Source organism: Motacilla alba, chromosome 11 (assembly GCF_015832195.1).
Source record: "Motacilla alba alba isolate MOTALB_02 chromosome 11, Motacilla_alba_V1.0_pri, whole genome shotgun sequence".
In the NCBI taxonomy this organism is placed as follows: Eukaryota; Metazoa; Chordata; class Aves; order Passeriformes; family Motacillidae; genus Motacilla; species Motacilla alba.
In genome coordinates, this window is record NC_052026.1 from 8,498,518 (window position 1) to 8,524,663 (window position 26,146).

The 26,146-nt window shown below is 47.0% G+C and overlaps 1 protein-coding gene across 7 annotated transcripts in view; it reads right to left on the reverse strand.

Annotated features, from left to right (window-relative positions):
* ZNF423 (zinc finger protein 423) overlaps window positions 1–26,146 on the reverse strand; it is a 281,287-nt gene that overhangs the window by 219,248 nt on the left and 35,893 nt on the right. Inside the window, exon 1 of one of the 7 annotated variants that reach the window (XM_038148032.1) lies at window positions 5,437–5,554. The exons of 5 other annotated variants lie outside the window; for them this stretch is intronic. In XM_038148032.1, the coding sequence (XP_038003960.1) occupies window positions 5,437–5,476 (40 nt within the window). In that variant the 5' untranslated portion in view covers window positions 5,477–5,554. Of the gene's footprint in view, window positions 1–5,436; window positions 5,555–26,146 lie in introns of those variants that run through there. One more of the 7 variants, XM_038148033.1, reaches the window with a different exon arrangement.

Consider the following 26,146-nt stretch of genomic DNA (forward strand, 5'->3'; position numbering starts at 1 on the left):
TTGAAAGCAAGATAAAAATTAACCAATTCAATAAAAATATCCAAGTAAACAATTACAAATGCACCTATCAAATAGAAGTAAATATTAATTCTACAGTGTGAGAAAGTCTCATCATTCACAAAGCCAGCAGGTGAGGTCGGGTTTTAAAATGTTTATTGTAGTAATTGATCACTGGGTACCACCTCAAGTATTCAATTTAGTTAATTTAACCAAGCTTAAACCACTTACCCATGTTTAACCTAAAAGTTAATTTGGCACCAAACAATAGATAAAACCAAGCCAAAGCCACATCTATGATAAGAAAATCTGTATTTACACAAGCTTAACGCATCTACAAAACATCATTTTTATATCCAATTCAGAGGATGGCATGAACATCTGCTTTCACTTCAAGACATTAATTTTCAATTATTGAAGAAAAACAAAATAAATCCTGACAAATTACTGGTAACTGTAGAATCTTTTGTTACTCTATTAGTTTATAAAAGTAATTTAGAAATCCTACAATTAACGTCCTACAAGACGTCTCTGATTTTTTTTTTGCATGTGTCATCTGAAGCAATTCAGCAGTGAATGATGTTCTTTAACTTGCACTGATTGTACACAAATATTTTTGAAGAAAAACATAGGAAGAATTCTCCAAGAGCTGTACAATGGTAGTTGTTCTTCTTCAATGGCTTTAGATTAGCATCACTAAAAAGATGAGATTTCTATTTTCTTCCCATTTATATTTAAATGTTTTGTGTTACCTTTCCCACTCTTTTCAATTTTTGGCCATGTTTATTCGTTATATTCACTGAGACCAATGGGAACAGGCCGCAATTAAAAGGTGTTTGCACACAGGCAGGAGTTTCAATCAGTAAAACCAGTTAAATACCACCCAGATCCCGTCCAGGAGAGCATACCAGAGGGAGAGAAAGGCAGGAAAATGGGACTTGTGGAGTTCAGAGGAGAACGCTGCTAGGCTTGTAGCAAAATACACAGGCAAAAATTAAAAACTGCAGGCTAATCCCTGAAGGCAGTGCTCGGAATACTGCATGGATTCAAACACTCTCAGGGCACCAGCCCCACAATGAAACACCAACATCTCCAATTATTCCTAATCCCCCAAAAGCTACACTTGATAAAGAACAATCAAGAGCGTAATCTTATTTGATATGAGTTTTATCAATTTTAGCTGCTGCTTTCACTGTATCAATAAAATTCCACCGAAACTTGAATGAACTGTAAAATTAAAGGATAATCGCACAAGTCTCTTGTATTTGGCAATTATGATTATACTTGTCAAAATTTAATTTGTAGAATGTACTGTTCCAGTACCTTCAGGTTCTTCTTTATCAACTGGGAAAAAAGGAAAATTATATCTTTAAGACAAGTATGAAAGACATTGTTACTTCCACAGTCAACTCTGTAACTGAGCTCCAACATTGTATAATTGACTTTGCAAGCAGAACAACAGCAATATAACAAAGAAAATGTCAGTGTTTTCACAGCGCTAATCTATAGCACTAGGAGGGCCTCCTGCTGTCAGCCAGAGCTGACAATACAATAGCTTTCAAAGGGATATTACCATCATGCTTTTATTCTTGACATCAATCAAGACAAAGAGAATCCTTTTCACAAGACATTCAAAATCAAACCTTTGTATGAGCAGATAGGTAAAACAGCATTCCTTTAAAGAAGATCATTCATAGCAATCAACTAATTGGAACTCAGCAAATGGTTGAAGTATTTTTATTTACTTTGCAGATAACGAAGTAATGAGCAACCCCCCTTTTCTCTTCTTGACTGACACAAATGAGGCAGGTAGGGTGTGAATCAAAAGTTTCTATCAGCATTTTTTGCCAACAGAAAGCAAAAAAATATGACAGCAATTCTGCAACTTCAAGTAGGATAACAAATCTAGAGTTAATTAGTGCATTCTTTTGCAAAACAGTTTGATTACCAACTAGCACGTTTATGCACAGAATACCCCCGCAAGCTGACAGCAATTTGCAGAACTGTCAAATTCAGCAGCCAAAGTGCATCTGATGCTTAAAACCTTGTGTCAGTGCGAGCCCAGTCCCACAAAGAGCAGCCCAGTAATGCCTCGATTGCCATTACATGGGACTGGAAATCCACGGGTTGCTGGTACCCGCATCTCAGCACGGCACCGTCTAGAACCACCTCCAAGCATGGGAAGCTGCAGTTTGACCAAGGGGAAGAAGGAAGACCTGCCCTCCTCAGCCTCCCGAGTGGCCCGGGTGCCCCCCACTCCCTGCAGCAGCCAGCACCAAACAAACTTTTAAGGACATCTGTGTTAATATCAGTGCCCATCAGCTGTGATGGGGGACGAGACAGAGTGCTTTGACACTGACAGCTGTGTTATGTTCTGGGGTTCAGGTCCACGTGGTTTTAACAACACTGAGTAAGGTATAACTCTTCCTTACAGAGAACTGAAAAAGCTCTCAGCAGCTGAGGTTACTGGCAACAGGGCAAGAGTCTGTACTGAGGAAAACTACTTTCATGGGCTTCACCTGTGATGTGAAGTAAAGCTTCAGAAAGTATTTTACTCCATCACTGCTACCACCACACTGTCCCCAAAGTGTTTATTTTGTAAACCAGCAGAGACTCAAACTCACACTTTTATTCCATTCTCGCTGATGTGAAACCACCTTCCTTTAAGCCAGCATTGCCCCCAACCACCAGCTAGAAGGTTAGTATCTTCAAGTTTGCACAAACTAATGGTCAAAACAAATCAGTGAATTGTATTGCAAATCATAAATCCCATGTCAGGGGGAAGCCCAGGGCTACTGCTGGAGTTACAGCTGCAGGAATTACTGAAAGTTTCTGCCAGGCTGAACCTGAGACCTCATAATACAGCACAGGGGCCACCTGACCTGCAGCTGTGCTGGCATCCACTCTGGGTTTGCTATCACTTCATTTGCAATAACGCGCATCTAAGACTTGTCAACATTCGATACTTCTGTCAAAGTCAATCACTTCTTTAAAGTCAGCACTGCTCCCACTTAAAGAGCAGGCAACTTGCTTTTTGCATGCAGAATAATCCCTTTCATCACAGGCACAGACTGATCCTATTTTAGTGCATAATCTTTCTGAATGAAAAAGGATACACAAATCTCGTAGTGGTTAATAAACAGCAAAGCTGCTATACAAAGTGAAATAAAGATGGAAAAGAGAAAAATGTTAAATTATTTTAACTCCTAAATGCCATACATATATCCACGTAATTTATGCTTGTTTTCTTCTCAGTTGAATTGGGAAACCTATGACCTCAGAGTGCCTTTATTTATTACATCTCAATTATTTCCATGGAAACGTGTACTGTGGCAATCTACTGGGTTGCCAGCTCCCTAGACCACAAAATGTATACAACGGACTTTTTACAAGCAGAAGATATGGGTGAATAGAAAGAAATGAAGAATTTCTTTATTCTACATGCTCATATGAGCTGCCTCCTATTATCCAGAATTTCACCCAGATTCAGCTCATTCTTAGACTCCCTGTTAGGCAGCTCAAACTAAGACCTGTAATTTACATCCAGTTTTTGCTGAAGCTGGAAACAATTTTTTGTGGCTAGAGACCTCAGAAATATTTAGAATCTTTAAAAACTGGGCTTCACCCAGCTCACTGTTGCAAAGACCTTCTAGATTTTTCTGCATTACAGAGATAATGTTTCTCAGCTATGACTTGCCAGTAAGCTACCCACTTTAATTCATAAAAAGTGATCATGTAAATAGTTATCAATTCTGTATCAGAATTAGAGTCAAAATTTCATTATAAAGTATCAACCACTTGCAAGAGATAGTGCAGCCTAAAAGTAATGAGGAAGAAAACAAGAGAGTAATAAATAGTAAATATCTAACATTGTATGTCACAAGATGTCAAGGCTTACTGACTGAGCTTCTAGAGCAAGCACTGTTTGCACTGGCATAGAACTATTTCCTGAATGTTAAATGTGACACTTTAGCACAGGAAAATATTTTAAACTCCAGAGGCCTGGCCACTAAATTTGATCCTCTCATCTAAGAGAAGTCATGACCCAAGGCCTGCTCCACTGTTCTCAAACTGCGATTCTTTTAGTTTCAAACAATGTACTTCAGAGCATCCCCTAGAAATAGCTCTATCTCTGCCCTTTCTTCTGCCCAGAGACTGTAACATTCATATACCAATTACTGAAGCAGCTCCTTTAGCAGACTGTCCGGGATTGCGGAGGGTCACAATGCCACGCTGCAAACCTGCCTCACAGCACAATGCTAAAAGGTGCTCTTAGTTTGGGGAAAAATTATTAAGGGGTTTGTACAAAGACGAAGGACCGACTTTACAAAAACTTGATTTGAAGCACATACAACTTACACTGCAATCATCTGTTAAAGAATGGCTACTTCACAAATAATATAAAATGGCTCTGGATGGGGTTTCAATTTGTTCTTTAGCAGGTCGATTAACTGCACACTAATTTTGTCCACTTATGAGTTATTTAATTACAAAAGCTTTGGACTTTTTGTTTCATCTTCTGGGCATCCAAAGTTCTGATCCTTTTGTGCTTCTACAACAAAGCCTCCGGTCCACTGAGTTTGCGACTTCTGCTTTGTGCAGAGCACAATAAAACCTTCCCCAACATCAGCTAAGCTCCTCGTGGCTGGGAGCGAAAGGCTTCGGGAATCACGCTTTCTCTCTCGCACCCATTCACTTAAAAGTCAAAAAGCTGGCAATGCGTGCAGCACGGCGCGGGGCTGGTCCCGGCCCTCCCTTTACGTTTCTCCAGCAGCTGTTTTCTTACGGAGGTAAACAGGAGATTTTAAGCACCACTTCGCTGGGCATGGAGAAGAATACGCAGAGTTTAATGTCTAACCTTTACTCATAAAGCCGTTACTAAATTTGGCCATTGTTTCTTCAAGCCCAAGCAAATTCTTAACCTCTATCTATCAAATCGGGTTTAATTCTCCCCTTCTTTCACCACCCTTACGCGCATTGGACAGAAGGAGCAAACAGACGGCGCTACTATTCCCAATCATAAAGGAATATTAATTTCGGGCTAACTGGCTAAAACACGAGTGAGCTCATTCCTCCCTTCCTCGGCCTGCCGATGCGCCATCGCACCCGAGCATCACCGCGAAACTTTCCTCCCTCCCCGCCTCAGCGATGCCACCGTCTTCTTTCATCAATTATCGCGACACGTGTCGCCGGCGAGCCTCGGCCGGCACCGCGGTACCCACACAACCCCGGAACGGACGGCGGCGGGCGGATGCCCCGCGTAGGGACACGCCGTCGGTTCCGGGGGGGTCTCCGCCACCACGAGCCCGTACCGGGGGGGGATTCGCAATCCCCGCCAAGCCGGGCCCCGGCCCTGATTGGCCGCGTCGCGGCGGCGGAGGCGGCGGCGGCTGCCCGGGGCCGGGCGGCGGCGGCGGGGGCCGGCGGAGGATGCCTTACCTTTCACCGAGCGGGGCTTGGCTTGCTTCCTCCTGGACATGTCCGGGTGCCGTGGCTCGTCCTTCTCCTCCTCGTCTTCCTCCTGTCCCTTCCTTCTCTTCCTCTCCCTGCCTTCTCTCTCGCCCCCCCGCCCCCCGCACCTCCAAACTTTGCGAGGCGAAGCGGCAGCAGCGGGATCGATTATTTGATTTTCTCACTTCTTTCGCCTGTTGCAATGCGGCAAGTTCAACTCCTCTTTCCACCCCCTCGGGCACCTTCCCCCGGGGAAAAAAAAAAATTAAAAAAAAAAAAAAGAAAGAAAAAAGAAGAAAAATCGCGGGCGCAACAGTTGCAATATTTTTTCCTTATTGGTTTTTGTTTGTTTGTTTGTTTGGGTTTTTTGCTTTTTTGGGGTTTTTTGTTCCTTCCTTCCCTCCCCCCCCCTTGGATGTGCAAATTCTACCGACGCAAAGCGAGCCCGGCCCGCGCCCCCACCCGCCTTTTTGTTCTCTTTAAAGTTTGCAGGCGCCCTGCGGCTCAGTCCGGCTCGCACTTTCGGAATAATAAATTTTTTTTAAAAGGAGAAAAAAAAAAAAAGGCAAAAAAAAAAAAGCAGCAGAGCCCTGTGCGGGATCCCTGGCTATGGGATGGGGGAGGGCGCGCGGCGAGAACTCAGTGTCTAAACCCACGAGGAGCTCCGGCCCCGGCAATCCGGGGCGCTCCGGGGGTGCGACCTTGTTGCGATTTTCCTAAATCCTCCCTCGGCCGCGCTCGGCCCCCTCCCTCCCTCTCTGCCCGCTCGCCCCCGGCTGCCTCTCCCTTCCTCGCCCCCGCCGCTGACCGGGGAGGGCGACGAGTCCTTTTTTATGCTGGCGGCGGGGGCCGAGGGGCGGCCGCCCCGTGTCCCCGGCGCGGCGCGGCCGGCCGTGCGCGGCGCGGAGCTGGAGCTGGGCGGGCGGGCGGGTGGGCTCCCCGCGGCCGGCCGCGCTCGCCGCCGCCTTCCCCTGCACGCACGCACTTCGCGGAACAAGGTAAGTGCTTCTTTGCATCGATGCCGGGGCCGCTAGCTGCCTCCATGGGTTATTCGCTGGAAGGTGGCACCGCTCCTGCCTTCATTGCTGCCGCTGCTGCCGCTGCTGCCCTGGGTTTTTATTTTCTTTAGCTCTCGCCAGCCTCCCTCTCTTTTCTTTGTCCTGGCTCCTTTTCCTCCTCCTGATCTTGCTGCTGGGGCTGCAGTGCAGACACACATAATAAAGCCAGGCTTGGCTGGAAATGTAGCTGAGTCCCAGCAGGAGGATGTGAGGAGTGGAGTCCCGGCGGGGGAGCGCTCTGATCCCGTAGGGAGCCCCGCGCAGCCTGCGCCGATCAGACGGAGAGAGAGCCAACAGCACCGAGCCATGGACGGCCCGGGAAATACAGCGGCCGCCCGCAAAACGCGGACCGCCGCCGCGGACCGGACTCGCGGCCGCGCGGAGCCGCCGCCCCCCCTCCCCCCCGCCCCGTCGGGTCGGGCCCGGCCCGGCCCGGCCGGCGCTGAGCCCGCGGCCCGGCCCGCAGAGCGCAGCCCCCGCACACCGGCCGCGCCGCGCCGCCCGGGGTCTGCGCCGGGGCGGGGGCACTGAAATCCCCCCCGAGCGCGAAGGGCTCAGCGGCCGCGGGGAAAGTCGCGGGCGGTTTTTGACACACACACTCACACACTCGCACACACACGCACACCCCTCCGCTGCCTGTTTGTGCAGAGCTGCGAGGGAGAGTTACTTTACTCTGCATCTCCCAAGGTGTTAAATTTAGCAGGACCTAGAGTTGCCCGCTGGGAAGGCAGCTTCTAGAAAAATCTGAACTTGTCATCTCACGGAGCGCTTGGTGCCAAGTTATGAATGAAATTACTCAAAATAAACACTCCGTCAGTTTCCTCTCCCATTTAGAGAGGGTTTGTTCGTTTCACGGAGCCTTTACTGCTGTGTGAGAACAAGGCGCATCCAGCAGTTCATTTACTGTGCCCCAAGCAGCGCGTTAGGAATTGTGTTTCCAAGCATCCTCAGCCCAGCACGTGATGGGCCATCATGAGAGTCCAGTCGTGTATCTGGACATCAAAAGAGAAGGTGTCCTGAATGAAAGGAATGGGGTTTTGCTAAGATCCTGAGAAAGTAGCCCTGTCGGAGGAAGGTGCTGAAGCCAGGCCCCAGGGCAGTGGAGAGGATGCAGTTCTGCCCAGCCTGCGGGCTTGCATCAAACGGGGGTGCAGGGGGCTGGGTATAGGCGCTGCTTTCTTGCAAGTGAGCTCCATCTGGAAAATATCTTCCTTTTTTCTTTTTTCCCCACACCAAAAGAAACCCAAGCAACTCAGGAATGAGTTTGTCGTTTAATCAGGTGAGTTCAGTATAGAACTGTAAAAATTTTCCTTAGTGCAGCATCACATTTGAATAGATGTTTAGTGCTGATTTTCTGTTTTCTTAAGGTTTGACAGAAACTATTTGGTTTATTAATGTCATATTAAAGGTTTACAGTTTCCTCCTACTGTGTGATTCCAGATTACCACCACAGACTGGACATACAGTAAAAAATGTTACCTGTAATGCCCCTATATTCAATGTATACTTCCTCCACCCCACTGCACTAAGTGGCAAATAGGGGATTCAAAAAAGCATCCTGGAACAAGGATGGATTGCTAAAGAGCCCATGGCCCCAATTCTGATTCCAATAAAAATGGGGTTAACTCTAGTTGACACAGATTCACCACTATAAAAACCAGTGTGGTAGCAGTTTCTGTGAAGAAGTAAGGAAAGTTGACAAGGAGAAAAAAAAGTTGTGATACATATATGGTGAAAAATACCATACCAGGATCCTGGTAAATTTGGTCAGTGTGACCCTAGATTCATATCCATTCAGCATCAGAGTTGGATCAGGAACTGAATTACTTCTGTATCCTTGTCTTATTGGAGAGGCTTAATCCCCAGGCTATCAACTTGTTTCTGTTCTCTCACTGGCCCAATGAATATTTAATTATTCTTACAAAGCAGAACAGCTTCAGCAGGACAGATTCTCATCCAGAATGTGCTGGCGGTTGGGCACTCTCAGAGGAGTTCAGAGACCCAAATTCAAATCCCCGTGCAATCAAGCAAAGAGGGGATTTCAATCTTAGTTTTACACATTCCACTTGGCAAGTAATTCCCAAGCCCCATTGCCACCCCAAGCCCCTTTGCCATCCAGCCCTCTGTTCCCACATTTTCTACATTTTTTAAAAATAACTTTAAATCACACAATTCAAATGAACCAACTTTTCCCCATTTTTAAAATTCATCAGGAAATCTATAAATTTTCATTTTAATTTTTTTGTTACCTTTTCTGTTGCCAGTGCGAAGGTTATTTGCAAGGCACTACCCAGTTCAGAGGAAGGTGAGGAGCCCCGGTCTGAGCATCCCCAGCCCTTCCCATGAAAGTAGTTCCAGTTCGTTCTTGCAGTTGCAAAAGCAGCAATACCCTTAAAACCAGCACCTTCCATGGTGGCATCTGTTGAGAAATACCCAGTTTATAGCCAGTGATAAAGAAAGAGGGAAGGTAGGTTTGACAGAAAAAAATGATCTGTCTTTAAATGTAGCACACACATATATAATTATTAATTCATCCCTCTCTATTATCTTCAAACCCAGCAATACACAGATTTCCTCCAGGCCCTGCTCTGTAAGTACATCTCTGCTCCACAGAGTTTTCCAACATGTGCCTAAATGCTTTGCTGCTCTATTGTCACAAAACATCATTTGTGCATCTCCTCCAGATATATGTACATGGAGTTTATGTGGTCCCGCAGCCACTCTTGAGCAAAGAAAACCCCATAACCCTGCTGGGCCCCCCAGAGAAATGCAGAGTTCACCCATCCAGGGTCTCTTCCCAACACCAGAACTGAAACTCATATTGTCATTAAAACAGATTCATTCCAAGAGCACTAATAACAAGGAAGACTTCACAGGCTTTATTAAAATATTTAAAGCAAATGACACCAGCCTGTGTGCTAATTTAATAAAAATACATTTAATAATTTAATTTAATTATGGTAATTTAAGAATACAATAAAAATATTTTTTGAATCTCTTATCAATCTTGTTCCCTCACAGATGCTTTTTCTTTTTATTCTGGGGAATTTTAATAAAAGCACAAAGCCGAGACTGCCAGAGTGCAGAGCTGTTCTCTCCGGGAGAGAACCAAGAGCCCTCCTGCAGCTCCGAATGACGTCCATGTCTCATCAGGTCGCTGGGACAATTTGGATGCCGGATTCTCTGCTTGTAACCCCTTTTGGGAATGTCATTGTTCTATATTATGCATGACACAGATCCTATACTATACACAACGCAGCTGCTGGTGAGAGGGAACTAGTCCTGAGATGCAGAGGAGCCCCTCGAGCTCAGCATGGCTTGTCTGAAAACAGGATTTGCTGGTGGAGGCATCCGCCACCTCCTCCATCAGATTCGCCATCCGAGCCCCATGAGGCTGCCACGGAGGCACAGAGCCCTGATCTGTGGGGACACGGTGGTCCCTGCCCCTCCACTCACTGCCATGCTTCTCCTCAAAGACACCAGTGCTGGTTTCAATGCACTCCTTTCTGGGGAACCGATACACTTGCTTTTCACACCAGCGAACTCAAGATGTTGATTTCATTTTGCTTTGCTCTCTTCTGCCACGTGCATGCACAGTGAACATCATTTTTAAAGTTTGATGACTTTCAGGAAGATGCTGTCCATAACAATAGTGACATCTGAGAATCCCACCCTGGCTGCCTTATAGGAAACTGATTGGCCTTTCTCTGGAAAATGCAGGCGGGACTACCAGCCTCTCGACAGTTACAGATTTATTTGCATTCAATACTTAGAGCAACCCTCTATACATTTCTAAATAGAGAATTATTTTGAAAGTGTTTCAGAATCAGTTTGCAATTACAAGTTGTATAAAAATGACACAGTTGTGTAAAGGCAAAAATTCAAACTTCATAAAAACGATGCTAAACAAGGGCTATGGGAGTTAAGCACCCAATGAATCAGGCCTGCTTTGAGAAAGCCAACCTCAGGAAGGATTTAAACTTTCCAAAGTCAAAAAGAGGAGTCTTCAAGACATAAAAAGACGGAGAGGGTGATCATCCATTACCAGGCAGCAGAGGGAAGATCACCATAATCGTATAGCAGCCAGTAAGAGTCAACCTATAATAAAGAATATATGATATGAATAGACCTAATGAAGAGATGCTGCATAGTATCTAAGAAATGTGGCAAAAGGCTTATGCCCCAGAAAAAGCCATACTGCACAATCTGATCAGAGGGTGCAGCTAAAAGACCAGGCAAAATGCGAACTGAGCAGTGCCAGGACCTGGTATTCAAGGCATTTGTACCCTCACGAGCCCTCAGCACGGCAGGAGCTGCTGTGGCTGAGGTTTGGCAGAGGTGGGTGAATACCTGAGCTCTCTGGATGTGCAAAGGAATACAGGCTCATGCAGGAAACTATTAAAGGACTAGATTATTTCTTAAAAGAGATAATATTTTCAAAGCACACAGCACAATGCAATCATTCAGCAGAGAGTCAAATGTCACAGTGGATACAGCTGCAAGACAGTGTCTCACTTTATTTACAGTAAAATATGTCGAATAGGGAACACAAAGGCAGCGTCGGGATAAACACGGGGCTGAAACACACAAAGGCAGGCAGCATCCCAGCGCATCAGCCAACCTGAATAAAAGCCCCGACTACAATACCAGCCCAGTTTCTATGGTGCTCTTGAGTTAAAGCCTCCAAACACTTTACACAAATAAATAACTGGCATCCCACATTTTAGTCATAAGCAAGGACTGACATCGCCTTAAATTTGGGCTACAGAGCAGCAGAGGGAGGATGTGCATGGAAAGGAAAGGTGTCTGCAGGCAGGGCGCCTGAGTTTACACTTTGGGAAGTTACAGTGAAAAGGGATTGAGGTGTTATCAAGGGCATTGAAAATGGAAGGGGAAATTTCGCTGTGAAACACATTTTGGTACGAACAGGATTAGGAGCTGTTTCATGTGCACGTAACATGTGCACCAATATTAGTATTCATACATCTCTAATAAGCATAGTGATTTCAAACTCTTTTTCACTTGTGTATGGCTCTTACTTCTATCAATCTTTTTTTTTTTTTTTAGTTAAAGAAGTTACAATAGTCTGGAATCAGGATAGAGTAAGTGGTGCAGTTAGTGACTTTTTTTTTAAATACTATCATACCTTGGAGCTGAATTTAGTTCAAGTATCACAAAATAGCTATCTGTAGATGAATCATACACTCACCTCCCTCCATAGCTACAGCAAAAGTCATTACTGATAATAGTGCTAAAGACACAGATCCACGCGATGCCCTACAAATACAAGCAGGTATTCCATAGTTGACCAAGCAAAGTTATTATTCATTTTGGCCTCTGTTCCAATTAGGTAGGGGAGTCAGGCAGAGGATCTCAACTTCCTGGCAAAACCACCTTTAGCACAAAGAATTTTCCAGGCTCTGCATCTGCCTTTTGAATATTTCTGTAATGATAACTTAGTAATAATGTTAATTAATAACTTATGATGTTTAGTATAAGTAAGTATCATGTTTCCATATTTTTATCACACCTCAGAGAAAAGTCTTTTTCTGTGATCCACATATTCTGTGTTCTTTTAATTTCTGTTGGTCGTGGGTCTGTGCTGCTGCTCAAAGGACATAAAGAATTAAAAAAAGCATTATTAATTTGAATTAGTTAAAAGTGGGTGAAGCCCTGGTGTAGGAAGGTGCTCGGTGGCTCTGGGGTGAGCTGGTCAGTGGAGGTATGTTACAGGTTCTCCAGCTTCTGGCTCCAGCACGGCCCCTGTCCCTCACCCTCTCCTTGAAGTCAGCTCAGTTCTGCAAGCTCCGACAAGGCATTTCTACAATGAGGATGGGTCACTGCATCTCTTTCCCCGTGAGAATAGTTCACTGTGCCCACTGAGACCCTTTCTTCCCAGGGTTGCGATCAAAGAGCTCATTCACTTTACCGGGCTTTGTTGCTCGGGTGGAAGCTCCCCTTGTACTCAACAGGCTTCTTCACTGCTCTCTGGCCAGCAGCGATGGCAAAAGCCACGATATAGGATTTATAATTTTATTCACATCTTTGCCAGCTTTGCTGACTAGGATAATGTTGAGATACGGAGAACGAAAGTAGTTGGAATGACAAGTGAAGAAGCTGGAGGAGAGAAGAGGCACAGCAAGGGCAGCACCAGGAGCTCAGCAAGGGGCTCCAGGAGCTCGAGGGCAAAGCACGGCAGCAGCCTTCAAAGCTGCTCCTTCTCACCAGTACAAAGCCATTTAAGTGCACTCTTTAAGTTGAATGCCGTGTACTTTTACATAACTGAAGGAGAACAAATACCCCATTAGCAGATAATTAGCACTTGGACTCTGAATACTTGTTTAAGGTATTATGGATCGACCTCCAGCATTAGGAGTGATTCATGTCCCCCATATATTCAGGCATCCTTGTTTCTTTTTCTGATTATAAATTTCTGTGCCATGTATCTGTGCAATGTTTACGAGATGTTCAGAATTACACTCCAGAGACAGAAGATTTCTCTACCCAGAGAAAAGGTTTAGCAATGTTAATAGCTAATAGTGGGCACATCACTTTTCCTTCCACCTTGCAGTCAAAAAGTCCCATTCACATTAGTCCGGGATCACCTCTCGAGGTGGATGGTGGATTTTCTCAGCCATTAAGCTCGGTCCCAGCAGGGGTTAGGAAGTGTTGTGAGGCCTTGGGGCAAACTGGAACTGGACCTAGCGGGAACTGGACCTGGCGGCACCCACACCATGGAAACTCTCAAAATGTGGTATCAAAGACTGCCGAACACAACCAGGCAGCTGCCGTCTGGACCGGCTCTTATCAAGAGTCACAGAGCAACCTGTCTCTAGGGTCTGGACTCTTAGAAGCATTTTGGTGGGCACAGCTTGTCTAAAAATTCATACGTTTCCAAAGGCTTCCACTCCACTGGAATTTTCGCAATAAAATAACAGGGAGAAGCGATCTCTCCCCCCCCCCCCCCCCCCCCCCCGTTTCCTCATAATCCAAACAAAAGTAATATTTATTGAGCACATTTCCAATCCTGCCAGCATTACCCAGCCATCTACTACCGCTGCTGCATCTTTAAAAAGTGTGCACCAAGTAAAGATGCTTTGCACCAAAACCTTCTCACCCTCGAGCATGTCTCTGCCATGAAAACCATCACTGGCCGCTTTGGCAAGCAGTGGTACCAAACCAGTGCTCACAACTGCAGTACAATGTGTTCCAGCTCAGCCTGTCCCTGCCTGACATCCGTGCCCCAGGGGATGCTGCCTCTCTACCCTCAGAGCTGCTCACGGGTCCAGAAAAGCAAAGTCCAAACAGCAGCTTCACATTAAACCAAGCAGCTTGAGGACAGGCAGCTGACACCTCCTCTTCCAGATCCTTCCCACTGAACCGAAGAAAGGAAAACTGAAACACAAATCAAGTCCCATTCTACAAAATTAATAGTTTCCACTTGGTTCTTTTCTGTGCCTGCTTTCATTCTGTAATTACGCAAAAAGACACAACGTACTGCATGGTGCTATTGATTAGCAAATCCCACAGCCGCACAGGCAGACCCGCAGGCAGTTTTGAGAAAGTTTGTTCCTTAATACCAAGATATTTATGGTCCCTCTTCTGATTTGGTGTGATAACGTGGATGAGCTTGTGGTGGGGAGCAGGTGGCAGTGTGAGAACATGCAGTTTTTATTCCGGAAAAAAACTCACAAGAAAATTATCTCTTCACTATTGAATAGGAAATTATTGAATAGAAAATTATCTAATTGCTATTGAAACTATTGGCTATGATGCCAAAAACCCAGGGAAAAGATCTCATTCTCTATTAAATCCAGTAAGATTTATCAAGTAGTTTCTATAGAATGTACATAGGTTTCTTCAGACTTCTCTCAGTTTCATCTCTCTGGAGGGTTTTGGAAGGGTCAGAGAATATTTCCCTGTTACCAGCCAAATTGATGTTCTGTTTAAATCCTAAGATTGGCAGTGTTTATTTTTCTCTTATTAGGACTCCTTTCGTAGATAGAAAGGAGTAAGTCTTATCAGCAATAAGGCTTACACCCAGCTGGGCAAAACAGGAGAGGCCATAGGGTGTAAAGAGAACTGGATTTGTTTACATTTATTTTTAGGGTTGTATTTTTAAATCCTAAAGCACATTTTAATATGCATCAGTGGAAATTCTTAAAATACTTATAACAGTATCAACTTTAAAAATCTGCCCCGCTGTTTATTTGGTTATCTTGCTACGTATCTCAGTACTATTGTTGTGTCTTCCAATCAAGCACCGAATGCCTAGGGTCCCGGTGTGTGGAATTTCCCAGAGGCGGGCACAAACATCCACGAGGGCAGCAGATGAAGAACTCCTGCTCCAGAAGCTTGTATACTTCTCTGGGCAACCACCACTGCAGTCTGGGCGACCAGACTCCCGCGGACTGCCAGGGGATTTCCCAGGTTGGAACTGCCATGAGGGTCCAGCTGGAAGGGCACGGCACGGCACGGCACGGCACGGCACGGCACGGCACGGCACGGCACGGCACGGCAGACCGGGGCAGTTCGAACATCGCCTCGCAGCACGGTGGGTGCTGCGAGGCCGGCTCTGGCGGCCACACTGGCGGCTGTAGGGCCGAGTGTTCCTGCCCGCAGAGCTCGGGGGAATGTGATCCCAAAGTGATGGCTATTCTCGGGAGCCATCGCCACTCGGGGAACAACAGAATGTCAGGTCCTGACATGTCTTCTCGAGAGAAAAAGCACAGCTCCGTGTAGCCACAGCGTGGGAAAGGAGCCCGCTGCGCCATTTGGGAGCCCGCGGCTCCGGTGCCGTGCCCAGCCCTGGGCGAGCAGCTCGGAGGGGCTCGCGGCGGCACAGCCGGGGCGCGGGGCCACGCTGGGAGCAGCTGGACAGGCCACGAATTCCTGCCGGCGGCCGGCCCGGCGGGGCATAGCAACGGGAGCCGGGGGAGGAACGGGAAGCAGCGGGAGCTGTGAGAAAGCGAGCGGCGCCGCGGGGCGAGGCGGGGGCCGGAGCGGGGGCGCGGAGGAGGAGGAGGAGGCGGCAGGGACGGCTCGGGCTCTCCCGCCGGGCACGGCTCCTCTCCGGGGCAGCCGAACGCCACCCAAAGCCGCCGTTTTGCGGCCGCTCCGGTTCGTGCCATCCCGCCCCGGGCTCGGCCCCCAGAGCTGCCGCGACACGCACGGCCGTGCCGCCAGCTCCGCAGCGGGGCCGCGGGCGCTGCTGCCTCCCCCGCGCTGCCAGCCGGGGCACGCATCGAGTGCCCCCCTCCCGCACTGGCTGCCCGCCTCTCACAGCGCCGCTGCCTCGGCCGAGCCTGCGGAACGGCATCGCTCCCCCGGCCGCGGGCGGATTTTGAAGGGCCGTGGCCCCGGGGTGGCTCCGCCGCTCGCTGCGGCCGTGGCTGCTCGCACAGGGTCCAGCTCCCGCGGGGAACCAGCCTCGCCGGGGGCAGGCATTGCGCAGCCACTGGATTTCCTGTCACAAAGGATGTTTTACTGCACGGGTTTGTTCTTCTGCATGAAGAAAACGTTAATCAAAATGCAGAGGAGACACAAAAGCTGTACAGATACATTAAATATCTAGTTACTACGCAATAAATAATTAATAAAGTTAATCAATTTCGCCATACTCCGGTCAAGTAATACCCTTACAACCAATCAATAGCAATAAGACATAACATTTGTATGAGCCTTCTCTTTGCCGTGTGATCATTAATAACCAACAGATGAGCAGTCCCGATACCGCAGGCCAGCTAAAACTTCAGGAAGTTTCGATTACATCAACGATTCTGCTTTTTGTTTGTGAAATGCTCCTGAGGTGTCGAGCGTATCTAACAGGCATGAAGGCTGGGGTTTCCCAATGAATTTAGGGAGGCTAAATGCCAAGCTTCTCTTCACTTTCAGTGGAAATAAATTCCCAGCAAGTAAATTCAGGCCTTTTCAAAACCTCAGCCTTCATATTTTGAAAGTTACATATGTAAGTGCCAGTTTTTTACCACTTTGCTAATTGTAGCTGTGAACAGGGAAGAGGATCCTCTCCTATGTAAGAAATGGGGGGAAAAGACAACCTGCAGAAGATTGCTTATTTATACAAAGTCTACAAAAGTTTGTATATAAAGTTTAGAAAACCATCACAATTTCTCTTATGGCATTTGCAGACATCTGCACCTGGCAGAGCTCTCAGCTGGAGGCTACCGCAGGGCTGAGTCATTTCAGAAGGTAGCAACAACTGGCCTGATTTCCTCAGGAGTGAAAATAGTTCCTGACACACAGTAGTTTGTTTCTTGTTCAGCAATTTGGAGAGGGAGGTTTGTCCCCCACAGGATGAGACATGGTGTGGGAGGCTGGTGCTCCTTCCAGGCCACTTGCCTCACTGCCCTGGGTGGCCACATGCACACCGGGGCTGGAGCCAGTCCCTTGGAGGAAACAATGCTGGCTGCTGTCTCAGGCACTGCCATGGCAGGAGGAAAAAGATGGCTTGTACCACCAGGGGTTCAGTGGCCTCAGATGGGTCCTGCCTGTGGGTTCCCATGCCCCTGCTCTGCCCTGGGAGTTCTGGATGTTCAAGTGCACCTTGACCAGCACCACCACAGGGCTCCTGTCACAGTCAGAGTGGCATCGGACAGGGGCTGCTCCCAGGCACTCTCTGCAGCTCCTCCAGTTCCTGGGAACTACTAACATCAGTGTGAACAAGGAAGTTTGCCTCTTCAGGGTATTTTTAGCAGCTTCCTGCCCAATGACCAGAGGATAAAGGCAGCCTAGCTGGATGAGAACAGGTCACTGAGACACAGTGACACTTGGTAATGAACCAAGGCTTGCCAAGTGTCAGAGCTAGCCGTGGCCTAGACTGCTTCTAAAGTCCAGGCCATTGCCCTTGCAGCCCACCCTTCCCCACTGCAATGTGCTCCAGGAGTGTGTGTGAGGCCCCCAGTGCAGCTGTACCCAGCTGTACCCCCATCAGTCCATCCTGGCTGCAGTGCTGAGCTTGCAGAGTGCAGATGGCCACCCCGGCACTGAGCACCGGGGCCAGGCTGGGGCTGCCAAACTAAAGAGCCACAGGAGGAAGAACAGAAGAGCTTTGTAGAAATATGTATTTTTACATCAGAGTCCTTTGTATATACAAAAAAAAACCCCACCCTGCTGTGTTAGGAGAAAAAAAGTCCTGTGGGCATTTCAGACCAACCTATTTTATTAATGCAAACTGCCAGATTCAACATGAGAGCCAGCCTGAAAAACAAGAGGCTGAGAAGGAGGAATGTATCCATGGTAAGCACTCGGCAGGTCCGTCACTCACATCACTCCTAGCTGGGAATCAGAAATAGAGGTGAGCAAGTGATGGTGATGCAAACAAAGATCTCTGTAATTTGCAGTGGGTTTTGCCAACTCTGCCTGGGGCTGTACTGTACCTGCCTTTTCCTTACTGTCAAATGACCTGAGCATTCATGGACAAAACAGTAACAGCAAACATGTTTTGGATATGGAAAACATTTGTGCCAAGTGCTGCCTACATTTGCACACCTGAGTGTGCAGACTCAGAGCACATGGATGTGCACTCAGAGCTGCATGGGGCCATGGATGGGGCTGGCTGGACCCATCTGCAGCACTGTGGGCTTTACACAGACATTTGTTAACTGCTCTGTGCAGTGTCAGTGTGAAATATTCATTTAGGAGTCCAGTGTGCAATTTCAGGAGATTTCAAATGATTTAAGAATAACTGCATATCAGAAAGTGTCTATAAAATGAACTCTCAGGAAAAGATGTGAAAAATTTAAACCTCAAGTCATTAAATATTCACGGTGATGTATTTGCTCAGCTCTAATCAGCATCTGAAGAAGGCTGATAAATGCTGCTTATGAGCAGTTCAAATAGCAGGATGGGTTAAAGTAAAAAAGAAAGCTAAATCCCAGGATATTAGCAGCCAGTAGAGGGAATTACTTGTCCAACAACAGGAAAAAAACCAGGTTAGGATAAAAGACTTCCCCAGATAAATACAATGGGCTCATTCCAATGGCTATCTCTGGAGGTGCAGACACCAATCTCCGGGAAGAGCCAGAACTCCAGGTACTCTCTCCAGGGATACACAGCAAAGAGCACCCATCTGCCCTCACAGGGTCTTCTCCTCCACCACCCACCCGAAGAAACAGGGTACCTTTGATTTCACTGCCTCTCTAATGCTGTCAGAAGTTGGTAGAGATATGCACACACAAAAGAAGGCTGCAGAGTCCTGTTTCACCATGAAACCACACTCCAAATCCCTCTCACGATTTTTGTTAGCAGAAAATATGTCCATGAAGGCAGGGCACAGAGGACCAGAGCAATTCTGGCAGAGACAGGAGCTGGAGCAAAGATAGAAGTTAGGCTCTGGAGTCAACAGAAGTGTGGCTGGGTTTTTGGTGAATATTCTATGGCCTTGGGGCAGTGCCTCTCTGGCTCTGTGTCCACGAGAAGTGCAGCTACCTCTGAGAACTGCACATTTGAGCATATGCCATGAGGAAAACAATGCTCTTGAATCACTCTGCCTCAGTTTCACCAGGAGCAAACCAAGGCAATAACTGCTATGTCTCTCTGGGGAATGCTCCACGATTTAGGCTGTATTTGGGTCATAAGAGACTTCAAAGGTCCTTTGAGCGAAAGCATTAAAGTGCTGCAAAATATGACAGGCACTGGTAGGAAGCGGCCTGGCAGTAAGGCATGCCTGAGCTACAAAATTCTAATCTTGCCTCCCCAGATGATTCTATCAGCCCTGCAATCACTTTTGCAGCTCTTCCTTGAACTCTTCCTTGCTCTAGGTATTTTTTTGTACAAAATGGGATGTCCAGACCCATCATGTTCTGACCCTGATGAGACCCTGACACACCTGGGTGGTCTCAGAGGGGTGTGATCCCCAGCCCCACTGGAACCCCTTTCTCCCAGCCCCTGTGGGCTGTGATGATGAGCTGGGTATCCCTCAGGAGCCCAAGACTTCACATGAGGAAGAGAAAAATCTAAATACTATGGAGGAGGTTTAGACACTGTCAGAAGACAAGCCATAGAAAGAGCTGGCAAAGAGTGTTACTAAATATTTTAAGATCAAATAAACCTGACATCTTAGAGAGCTCTGGTCCATTATTTTTGTTCAAATTATATGCGCATCTTCTAATAAATACCTCTGCAACCATAAACACAAAACATAAGAGGGACAGAGAAAGAAAAATCTTGCTGAACAAGGGAGTTACATACTGTAGGAATGCAGGAGTCTGTGATCTGCGTTATTTCTTTGCTTAAGGCCACCTAGCAACAGCACATAGGTTAATCCTCCACAGACTGAACAGACAGCATCAGCCAACAGGAAAACAAAACATCCCTGCTAGAAAAAAAAATCAGAACAAGGATTACCCATTTGCAAGAGGGTTGTAGGAAAAGAGAGCAACAAATAAGAAAGAAGTATACATGATACTCCTGCAAAAGGAAGATTTCCCTGTAAATAGAGTTATTGTCCACCTTGTTATTAAAAATACAAAAAGAGCTTTACAACATTTACAGAAAACCTCTGTGGGAGCTGCAGGAGCCCTGCTCCACAGGGAGCTGGGAAGATGAGCTGTGGTCAAGGCTGGTTGCCATCTTAGAGAGCACTTTTAAATGATAAATAGTGTCCTCTAAAACAAACAAAAAAAAAACCTCTGCCATAACCCTTCTGCCAGGGACTAGCAGCACCTTCAAGGGCAGGTTCAGATCTCTACAAGCAGTTCTTGGATGTTAAGACATACCATCACTTTCTTAAAGCCATTGTTTGCAGTGACTCAGCCCACTCCCTTTGCAGCTCTGCCAGGTTCCCCCACACCAGGACATTCTGCTAAAGGGGCCTGGGAATACAGAATTAACTCACCAGGAGATTCCCACTGTGCCAGGGCTGCTCCACACAGCTGCTGTGCCCTAGAGAAGACAGCCTGCAGGGCTTGCTGGCCCCAACACCTGCTGTGCCTGCAGAGCCTGTGCTTCGCAGCACACAGGGTGGCCTTGGCAAAGCTGCAGCCCAGAAGCTGTGCTGTCCCCCTGACATTGCCATCCCTGCCACTCCCCCGAAGGAGAGCCACCAGGGATGGGATTTTGGAGGAAAACAAGGTGGGAGGCCACCGCTGCTTGCCAGCCTGCTGCAGTGCTCTGCCTGCATTCCCGCTGCCCGCCTCCCTCTGTGCCCCAAGCTGAGTGTCACCTGCTGCTCACCAGTGCCAGCACAGCCAGCACTGTCCCCAGGGCAGCTTCTGACCCAGCCTTTCCAAGGGGTCTGTGCAGCACAGCACACCCTCCTGTGCTCACTGAGGAATGGCAGCAGACGTGCTGCCATGTGTACCTGCGTGTCTGGGATGTGATTTATGGAGGGTTTATTGTTGCTCCTTTTCTGCTGTTCACCAACAGATGGTAGCAGCACCGCTGCTGTCATGCCAGGCCCGAAGCTGCTCGCAGCAGGCGATGACTTCTGCTCTGAAACTTTTCCTACTTGGTGAAAAGTCATGCTTGCCCATCTCCTTGCCCCTCTCTAGCTGCATCTGTAGCACAAGTTCAGAGAACACATTATCTCTCAGCACATCATGTTCTCAATTCAAAGCTCTGGGGAGGGACATGGGCAGTTGTTGGGGTTGAATCTCTGTTCACTGAAGCTGGTGAATCAAAACATGTGCGAGTACACCAGTAATGCCTGGGCTGAATGCCTCAAACCTCCTGTTCCCTGTGGGGCTATATAGCAGTGCATTCTACCTGGCTCTGCCCACAACAAGCAGTTCCCAAATTGTGACCAACACTTAGCTCAAAGACGGGCATCTGCAAGACCCAAATTAATTAATTCATATATTATTTACAAATTTAATTCTTAGGTATTATTAGACAAAATTCCAAGCATTTTGTGCCGCTGGTTGCACTGGCCACTTGCACCGGGCAGGGTCTGAGCCACTCACCGCCTCTGCTGGATGAGCACCAAAGCCAGTGGAAGCTTTGGCTAAGCAAGGTCTAGTTAAGATGGAGCTAACTACAGAGCTCAGGATTTGGACTGCAGTGAAACTACTCCACAAAAGAAAAACAAACTAACAAACAACAACTCTGCTCCAGAGGCTTCCCCTAATTCTGTAAAGTGCTTTGAGGCTTGTGAGCAGCTCCGAATAATCAATAATACCATTAACAAAAAGGTGGCCGAATGGCAGCTACCTCTGATTAAAATAGAGCCCTCGGTGTATTGCAGCAAACAGCCATGTAGCCATTTCTCTGATCAGGAGCAGGTCTTTCCTAGTGTCATATAATTCATGTTAAAATCGCAGCAATAAGGCAGACTGCCTTGCAGCTGTTCACAAGTCTTTGGAGGCTGCCATTATACTTCACCTTTTTAATGCTTTATGTATTACAGTTTTATTTTCACCTAAGGCTGTGATCCTAAGCTTCCTCACAGCCTTATCTACAACTCATATTTCAAAGCCTAATTTTCCTGCCCCCAAACGTAGAATAAAATAGCTTGCAAAAAGGGCTGCAAGGAAGCTGCAAGTTCTGCGGTTTTACAGCCCTTCTCCATCAGATCTGTATAGGTACTATTCCTCACGGAGCCAAAAACTTCCCAGAGAAGTACTGTAGCTAGAAGATATTTCTTGACCTGATGTACACTCCGTCCACCCCAGCTGGTGGAGAGATTATGAAATTTTAATTGGACTGAGAGCAAGATATCACTATAATTGGAGCCCAAGTGCCTGCACGAGCCTGAGATTTAGGAGTTGCTGGAAGTCCTCGACAGTCGCCAGCGGCCCCAGGGCCTGAACATGCCTGTGCCCCTGCACGGAGACTGGTTCCCTTCCAGAAATAAAGGGTTTTGCAAAGGAAGAATGCCCAGGCCTATCCAGGTTTCCACCTCCTCTGCGGTGATGCTCACAGCAGCACAAGAAACCATGAGAAGATCCCAGCTCATCCTATCCCAATCTTTTGGGAACAAATGTTCCTTGTCACAAAAATGTCTCTCTGCTGCAGTGCTGGCAGTGGACTCTCACTGCAGTGAGCTGTGATCCCCTTCTCCAGTGCCTGGCTGGCTGGACAAGCCTACTGCAGCTGTATGAGCACAGTGGTCCCATGGCAGGCACAGCTTGCCCTGCAGCACAGCATCTCAGGTCGATGCTCTCACTGGTTTGTACCACCATCTGATGAGATATAAACCAAGCACTGACTTCCACCACCTCCAAAAGGTAGACAGGGCCATTGGCTGGAAAAGCAGGCATGCTGGAGGAATGCAAATGGTGGGATTATTTATTATTCACATAGGTGCTCAGCCCTTAGCATGTTGCCTGGCTCAATGCAATCATAAAAATCATTCAGCTGCGTCAGTGATCTAAGTGTAGGCCCTCTGCCCAGGGACTCATATTATCCCAGAAGGTTTGTCTTTAAACATTCATGCCCCAATGACACTTGCTCTCACATATCCTTTTAAATCTTTGCCAGACATGATGAGAGATCATCCTGCATATGCCATATATAAAATAAAATTTTGGTTTTCCTTGGAAGCTCACACTGAAGAATCTTCAGGAAAACAGAGTGCCTGAATGCTTTGCAGAGATTGTCTTTAAAGGTCAATGCAAATCTTCCTTGCATAACATTCTCTTTTGCCTAGGGAAGTAGAAATCTGAGCTTTGAGGCAGCCAAGTGCCCCCTTCCTAATAGGTATCTGCTAATAGAGCAGCCTGCCGTGCTCCCCACTCTGGCCATCCCCACTGCTCCCCACTCTGGCCATCCCTGCTGGGGGGGCTTATCCTGCTACTGCTGCTCTGGGAATCTCCACTCCTGACACCAGCAATAAGGAAGTGGCTCTTGTTGAAACACCATCACTTTACGGTTCAGCTCAGCAAAAACTTTGGCCTCTTTTCTACCTATGATGCCATAAAACCTCTGTGGTCAAACAGCCCCATGTCCCCATGTCAGGGCAAGGAACTGGTTTTGCCACGTGATTTGGTTGGCAATGGTCTTTGTTTGGTCCAGTGTGAGAGATAGGAGACCAGAAACACCTTGTCTCCCTGTGGTTGCTGCACCGAGGCCCTGCTCACATGGTCTGGTGTGTGCTCTTTGAGGGGCAGCAGCTGCCACAAAAAGGCTCTGATATTACTGATGGGCTGTGCAGGTCATTCATTGTCCTAAGAAAAGGAGTATTTCCAAAAATACAACAATGACCTGGAGAAGCAGAAGGACAATTTAAAGCTTTTGGTTTGGGCAGAGGTGTCCTAGGGGACACCTGAGCACACTTCCTGTTGTTTTGAAACCACTGGACAAGTTCCTGGCCCCAGCTAAAGGAAATGGCACAAGTGGGCTTCACTCAGGCTTCACTCAGGTCTCTGGCACCAGCAACAGAGTGTGCTTGGAGACTAAGGATGAAATTTAATTATGCTTATTTGCCTGATCTCCTTTAGCATTAGGATTGCTAAACAGAAAAAAAAAAAAAATAAAAAAAGAAATAGGCATTTGAAGAATGGACTGTTTGCCTCCTATACAGCATTCATTGAAGCACACCTGGGAACAGATATATGACCACAAGGGATGACCCATCCTATTTAGTGTTGGCTTTCTCCTCACACCCTCACTTCCCTGTGGTGCACATCTCCCATTACATCCCAGCAGAGCTGCAAGCCTGCACCCCAGCACCAGGCACTGCTAGGCCGTGCTCTGCCTGCTGCCCCCAGCCAGCCTCCAGCCCACCGATGTGGCAACCATAAAAGGAAAGCAAACAAGATAACCATAAGAAAATGCAGAAAACTGCATTTTACTTGCAGTTTTCATCTGAACAAAGCATTTTACAAACCATGCTGAATTCAGTTAACAAAGCCTTAATTTCTTAATTCATTAAAAAACAAAGTCCGCATTATGATCTCATAATTGAAATCAAGTTACAAGACACTGACTAAATTGAATTTTTTCTCATTTTTGTGAGCAAATTAATGCAAAATAGTATTAAAAACCTGAGTCTACTTTGAGTAGGAAGGGAAGGAAATCCACTTCTTTGTTATAATGAGCTATCTATATTTCTGCTAAAATATTCTGCAGTCATGACATCCAGCAGGCATACTCTGCGAATCTGAAGGCAGAATGAGGTCCCTGCCCTGGGAGCACAGTCCCTCATTTGGGAAGAAAGCGGCCTGGAAGCTCTGATCCACAGCCAGCGCTCATCCCGCAGTGTCGGGGTGGCCCCGGAACAGGCCTGCCCAAGCAACCAGGGACCAAAGGCAAACAGTACCAAGCCCCCAGTTAGCATAAATAATTGGCTTTTCAACATGAAGGCTCCCACAGTGACTTTCCCATCGAGGAACTATGTGCTACTAAGAGAATTAGAGGTTGAAGGTTCATTACTGGGACAAGTAGAGCACGAACTTTTGCAAAATGCCTCATCGATTAGCATCATCTCTTGACCTAAAACAGAAATTCTAAAGGGAGCTCATAGGAAGTTGATTCCTGCTGGGGTTTATTACTATTAAGTATAATAATAATGATTATTATTATTATTATTATTATTGATTTTGGCTCATTATTTTTCTTTATTAAAGGAAGAAAAAAAATAAGAGGAAAGAAAAAGAAGTTCAATGGGCTTTTCATCAGTCTGGCTTCAGGTAAGGCTACTCACATTGCAAGGCAAAATAGAGTTGCACATACAGATGCTATTAATACTTCCTTTCTAATTAAGTTCCACAAGAAATTGTGCAGGATATTTTTGTCCCCATACTCATTCTAGTCCCATCATCTTTTGATTAACTCTCCTCATGCACTAGGAATTAAGGTGTGACCTCTAACTTTTTTTGAGAGAGATGTGCTGTTTTTAATATTAACAGCTCCATCTTTTCATTGTTCCTTGAGTAGGGTTGGGAGGAGAAATATAATTACACACAATGGGGGTATAATTCATACATTAGAAGTGACATTAAAATGATAGGTAGCAAAATATAACAATGTAACAGCTTGTCTGTCACTCTCATGCATTGCTGGCACCCTCCAGCCCCATTACAGACACATCCCTGGAGGGAGCGCAGCGGAAAGACGTGAGCGAGATTAACACCACTGGAGACCTCCCGGTGCCTGGTGCCACGGGGCTCCAGGCAGGGATATCCAATTTAAACTCCTGGCAGGTCTCTGCTTCCTGCAGGTGCCACATCCTTGAGCGGCCTGCTGCCACTGCCCACACCACTAGCACCCGTGGGTCACTGTCCCAGTGAGAAACCGCCCCAGCATTGCGGACTCCTGAAGCAGAATCCCAGCGCTTTCATGGGGAGATAACATTATACACTGTGATGTACCTGGGGCATGGGAGGCCCTCTTAAGCAGCACACTTAGGAGGAGAGCAGCTCTGCTGTCTGCAACATTCCTGGAGAAACAAGCTGGCCCTGGCAGTGAGGAAGCCAAGCACCCATCAGTGGGGAGCACACCACAAGGACTGTTTGCACAGAGCCAGGCTGTGGGTACCAGCTGCCCGTGAGGCAGAGGATGCCTGGGTTCACCTACGGCTCTGCCGCAGTGACACGTCTGGCCTGGCAAATCGTGTGAGCTTTGCCTGCCTGCGGAACCGGCAGCCCAGTTTCACTCGCACTGCTTATACACGGCTGAAGAGAAATTGGTGCAAACCCCCAAGCATGCAAATCTGGGGATTTTTTTCCTGCTTAGCTGCAGGG